The sequence below is a fragment of the Macaca nemestrina genome, chromosome 1, assembly GCF_043159975.1.
Source record: "Macaca nemestrina isolate mMacNem1 chromosome 1, mMacNem.hap1, whole genome shotgun sequence".
NCBI lineage: Eukaryota > Metazoa > Chordata > Mammalia > Primates > Cercopithecidae > Macaca > Macaca nemestrina.
Window position 1 is genome coordinate 110,228,581 of NC_092125.1, and position 6,000 is coordinate 110,234,580.

Below are 6,000 nucleotides of genomic sequence, written 5' to 3' on the forward strand. Positions count from 1 at the left end.
GACCATGTTGGCCAGGCTGGTCTCGAACTCCTGACCTCAGGTGATCCAACTGCCTCAGCCTCCCAAAGTGCTGGGCTTACAGGCATGAGCCACCATGCCCAGCCCGTAATGGGTTTTGATCTGGTACTACTCCCGTTTCTCATTTCACAATGAGGAGCAAAGCAGCAAAATGTTTCCTCTAAGATTATAGCAGCCAAAGAAAGACAAGAACTTCTCATTGATTGAGCACCTATTATGCTCACAGTATTGACCACTATACATATGTTGCCTCATTTAATTGACACAGTGATCCCCTCAAGTAGATAGTGGTGTTCTGCTTTTCTAGTGGAGGACACTGAGGCTCAGCAAAGTTGAGGAACTTACTGAAGACAAAGCAGCTTTGAGTCTACCTGACTCAAAGCTCAGGTTCTGAGTATTTCACTCTGCAGCCTGAGAAGTCAAGGGCTGCATACGGAGGGTGCTCACTCCTCAGCACCTCTTTTGCTAGGCTTCTGGAGCCAGTGTTTTTCTCATTTCACTTTTTCTGCTCTGTGCACCCAGCACAGAGTTCTGGCCTCTGAAGATGGGACAAGACCTTATACATATTACACTTCTATCTAACCATTTGTAAATAGATGAGCTGCCCCTGATGTGTACATCACCTATTTCAAGGGGCCAATGAGACTTTTACGTGCATCCTTGATTCAGTTGCCCAGAGGCACTTGTTTCAACCTCAGCACTGCCCCGAGAGATGGCAGAAGGGCAAGCCCATGTTTCCCTTACCTGCAATCCCTGCCACTGCCTGCAGTGAGGTGTGGCCTCTGGAGTGATGCATCTGGAGAGCACTAGCCTTACTTTTTGCTGCGAATATCTTTCCTGAGGGAGATTGAAGCCCTTCTCTTTCCCATTGGAAGTCACTGTCCTTTCAGAGGGGCAACTGTTTATCACCACTTCCTCTTTGCTTTTTCAATCAGAATTTCTAGAACAGTTAACCTGTAGTGCACTGGCATGACAACTACACTGTGAGGCTAAATTTCCCTCACAAAAGTCTAGTCTCTGTTGCTTTCCATCTGCAGTGTAGGGCATGTTCCCCATGTGGTATGGCCAGGGAATGTTAAAACACTGATCACTGTTACTGATAAAACTTAGAACTTCCTATGGCCATGGTTGAGAGTAAACTGATTTTCTGAGATAAAGGAGGTTTGAAAGGGGGTGGGAATCACATTTTGATTGAGTTCCTACTTTAAGTCAGGCATTGTGTTAAAGACTTAACATAGTTGTCCTACTCCTTATTTCAGAGTGATTCTAATTAGTATCTGATATTTTATCAACTGGAGAAGGAGAGACCTACTGGATACTGATTTAAATATACAGTTCCTAAAAGAACATGATGTTTTGAGGGCAAACAGAAACCTCACTCCCACCTGCTCAGAGGAGAAACTTGTCTATTCTTTAGCCCTTGATAATAATCCTTGAAAGGGGAAAGACTCAAACTTTTCTCTGAATTATGGCCCTGCCACCCCAGCTGGGTTTTTTCTCTTAAAGGGAGACAGTAATGAAGGGCCCAGAGGATCTGGCCATGTTGTCATGGCATCACTGAGCTGTAAGATGCCACGTGTTTTCTGCTTCTACAATCCCCTATGCAACAGTACACTAGCTGTCCTTTGGATAGGAGCCAGACAATGTGAGCTGTACATAAGAATTATTTTTGCAGTGTCAAAAGCCATTCTAGGTAGAATCCAAATCACCACTTGCCTTAGACACCCGCTCAGCTTCACTGCAGGTCCAGAGTCAGCCGAGGCCAGAACGAGAACCACTAGGAGTGGAAGCAACACTGTCTCGGTTCTCTGCACATTGTCCAGAAGTGGAGGCCATTTTCCCCTCCTCCTCCAATAGCCTCAATGTAAAACAATCCCAGGAAGGAGTAGCTGGTGTGTTTCTGGCAAGGGCATAGAATGTTGAATAAATAGTCACCTGTTTACAGACCAACAAAATGCTTTATCCCTCACTGTCTGAACTCCTAGGACTGGGTGTGAGTCCTGCTATTAGAAGAAACATTTCTGAAGTACCTCCCCAGGATCTTTCCAGCATTGGGAATCATAAAAGGAGCTAGGAGAGGGGCCCCATATTTTTCCTGTGTGTGCTGTGATGCTCAGATATCATATCTAACCACTACTGCTTATGTCATAGGATGAGAAATACCAGTGACTTTAGAGTGAAATGGGGAGTCCTTGGAAAATGAATCTGATGACATCTGCCTTAGCCTTCATTCCATGGATTGCTTTATTAGTTTTCGAGGGCTTCCAACACAAAGAAACACAAACTGGGCGTTTTAAAACAGAAATGTATTCTTTCACAGTTCTGGAAGTGAAAACGTCTGAAATCAGGAAGTCAGCAGGGTCATGCTCCCTCTGAAGGCTCCAGGGAAGGATCCTTCCTTGCCTCTTCCTAGCTTCTGGTGGTTTCTGGGGGTGTTCCCCTGGCTTGTAGACACATCACCCCAATCTCTACCTCTGTTGTTACATGGTCTTCTTCTCTATGTGTCTCTTTATCTGTGTCTCCTCTCTTCTCATAAGGACATCAGTCATGTTGGATTTAAGACATACCCCCAATTGAGTGTCATCTCATCTTAGCTTATTACATCTGCAAAAACCCCATTTACAAATAAGATCACATTCTGAAGTTCCAAGTGAACTGAATGAATTCATTCACTGAATGAATTTTTGGAGGACACTATTCAACTCACTATAATTACCTTTAAAACACTCATTTATGACTTCCCTGTTGGTTTCTCACTCACATTCCTTTCTGGACAGATGCCAGCGCTGCCACTTCTGCGGATTCAGCTGCTTTGCCCAGCAACCAAGGAGCCAGGTCTGCTCAGCCCTTCCATCCTTCAAGCGGCACTGGCCAGCTAAGCAGGACACTAGAACACCGTAGCAGTGGCCCATGGGAAGAGATGAGGCCTCAAAAAATGAATGCATCTGGAGACCTAGCCTCCTTCTCCTGTTTGTACCAGCCCAACTCCGAAACCTCTGGTAAAACACAAAGGTGCACTTGGTGAAATCGAGCCCATTGATAGGAATGACACATTCCTTTCCTGGCCAGAGGATTTTTTGATTCCTCTGTTAGAACTTGGCTCATAAAAAATGATGGGACAATATGTGGATAAGCCAGACAGTGAGAACCAGCTCAGTGCTGGTTCTTTGTAAGTGCCTTCTCCTAGTCATCCTACCTAGGAACTCACTCTGGGCAGGAGAGTAGGAGAAGTCAGGGACATTCTGAGGTGCTCTACAAGGAGGATAAGTTACCTCACATTTAAATGCTGGCTTCTCTCTGTACTACAACCTTCTTAAGCCTAGATTAAGACTGCCCTGGAATGCTAAGCTCAGATTCCATGGGGAAGGTCTTCCTTAGGTCAAGAGCTACTGTAGGATGGAAAACTATTTCTACAGAGTCACCCACCCCTACACACTCTTTCCACTCTTTGACACACACCATGCATACAACCACGAGCCAATCCTGCCCCCATAAACATTGCTTTTGGATTTGGAGCCAAGCATCCTGGCACCCAGCAGCTAGGAGTGCAGCTATTTAGAGGAATGGCTTGAAGTAGCTCCATTTCTGTGTCCCGGGTAATATAACAATATGACATTTTAAATTCTCAGAGAAAAACCTGACCCTACGCAAAATCTCCCAGTGGGTAAAGCCTATTCTCAGCCTCCTCCCTCTGTGCATCTTTTTCCTTCCTTGGAGATTGTTCCCTTCTCTCCTGTTCCCACTTCAGATCCTGACACCTCCCCAGGCTCTTTCATGTTCCTTTTTTGCCAAAGCTGGTTAAAGGAGAACATTCACTATTACTCATTATTCACAGCCTGGTTTAATTTCATATGCACTTACCTTGGTCTTTCTCTCTGTAAGTGAGTGAATCTCAAAGGCTGTTGAGTTGGGATCATCATGGGAGAGAGGGATGAGATGGAGAGAGAGATTCTCTGGATTGCTATCCATGCCCAGGAGGTAGACAGCCTTTCCCATTACTAGGCCAGTTCTGCCTAGAGGCCTTTAGTAGTTTCTCACCCCGTGTCCATCTCCCTTAGATGTACTTGGTGATCTCTGTCTGGGAGGAGGCCTGTGGTGTTTCCTCACAGGGGCCACCTTGTGGTTGAAAGCCCAGGAGCTTTAACTAAAGTTGCCTGGTGCTTCCTCAATGCCAAGGAGAGAGGAATGCCAAGGAGAGAGGAAGAAGCTGACGGAAGGATAGAGATAGGTAGAGATCTTGCAGACAGATGCCAGGCAGGCCCCACAGCTGCCCAGGGATGATCAGGCTTCCCCACCTCCTACCTCTCCTATGTCTTGGTGGTTTGCAGTACCGGCTGACCTGCTGGAAAAGAATCTTGCTGAGATCCAGAAACTGCGCCAGCGCCTGGAGGAGTCTGTCAGCCTCAATGACCGCCTGAGGGAGAGGCTGGAGCATGTGCTCAGCAATGGTGACCAAGGAAAAGGTAGAAAGGCAGAAAGTTTATGTTTCTGTCCACATCTAGGGAGTCTCAAAAGGGCATATCGCTTCTTGGGGCAGAGTGTTACAGGTGTAAAGCACATTGGTGTGCATGATTTCATTTGTTCCTTACAATCAGCCCAGATAGGGAAGCAGGAAGGGTACTATTGCTCCCAGCGAGTGGTTTGCCCCAAACAGGGCTAGGTCTCATTCTCAGGACTATCTGAAGTGATGCCATTCTTATATGTCCTTATACTGCCTGGTGCTGTTCTTGGGCTTGTGGCCTGACTGGCGACTGGTAGCACCAAGGTTTCCATGGTGCCCACTTCAGCAGAATGAGAGCAACATTCCACCTTTATGCCATTACTATATGCCTTGGATATCACCTGCCTCTTCTCTTGTGCTAACGACCTTTATTCCCACACTCTTCACCCTGGATGCTCTCACTTGGAGACCAATTATTCTACACCCCTTCTTCTCTCATATTAAGGCCAGAAGAATGATGACCTACAACATCATAACCAAAGCCAGTTAGGGGGAAAGACCCTGGTCCATACCTGAAGCCATTGCATGTGAGAGTGTGTGGCCTACTGTGGTGTGCCCAGCAAAACCTGAGCCTGAGCCATACTGCACTGTTATCCCAGTGCATGAGGACACCAGGTTTTCTGACTGGCTGAGACTAAAATTTTAATGGGTGCAGGAAAGTACATTTTTGAAAGTATCTGTTACCTAAAGATGCGACTTGTCTGGGTTGTTTTTATTCCCTGTGAAGTATCTACCTCCATCTTCCATAGGTAGGACCTGTAGTCCACACCGTAGTTCTGCAACAGAAAAAGGGCTCAGGGAAGAAAACTGGAGTTTTCTGGCTTCCAGAAGGAAAAAAATCAAAGATGAAGTCACTTCCATATTTCTTCCTTTCTGCAGCAATGCCCAGTCATAGAAGCAAAGAGAAGTAGGCAGCACAAAAATTGACCAGATCCACACAGCCTAAAACTATCATAGCTTATTCCCAATCTAGATAAGGCTGCTTCTTACAAGATCCCACCTACGTGTTCACAGACTCCTAGCTCCAGGAGTAAATAGTTCTGGAAAATCTACATGTCATGTTTAAGTTCCTTTCCCAATCTTTGCAGATAATCAGAGAGTCACTAGCTGTCGACTAGAAAGCAGCTTGGGGTCTCTCTTCCTGTCTTTCCCACTTTCACCTGGGTATGGAATAGGAGAGAAGAAATATAAGTTTTTGTTTGGTACAATCAGTGAATTCCCTAATCCCTCCAGACTTCATGCAGCCCTGTCTCTCCCTCCCTAGGTACTGCACAGTCCACTGTAGCCCCTCGTTCATATACTCAGAGTCACTCTTCCAGCTATGGCGAGGACATCCTGTGACATGATGCCTAGAGGGTCTAGAAGAATGTTCTCCAGAACTTTTCCAGCCCTGTGCAACAGAATTCTTGGGTGGGAACTTGGAGGCATTGGATATTATCTTTAAATGAAGAGATCAAATTAATAAATTATTTTTAAAATTA

At 45.8% G+C, this 6,000-nt stretch overlaps 1 protein-coding gene across 4 annotated transcripts in view; it reads left to right on the forward strand.

Moving 5' to 3' along the window:
• Positions 1-6,000, forward strand: part of LOC105478981 (myomegalin) — a 26,671-nt gene extending 20,671 nt beyond the window's left edge. For all 4 annotated transcript variants that reach the window (XM_011736726.2, XM_011736727.3, XM_071086428.1 and 1 more), the window contains 3 exons: positions 2,796-3,017; positions 4,347-4,481; positions 5,784-6,000. In XM_011736726.2, coding sequence (XP_011735028.2) covers positions 2,796-3,017; positions 4,347-4,481; positions 5,784-5,860 — 434 coding nt within the window. In that variant the 3' untranslated portion in view covers positions 5,861-6,000. The remainder of the gene's footprint in view (positions 1-2,795; positions 3,018-4,346; positions 4,482-5,783) is intronic.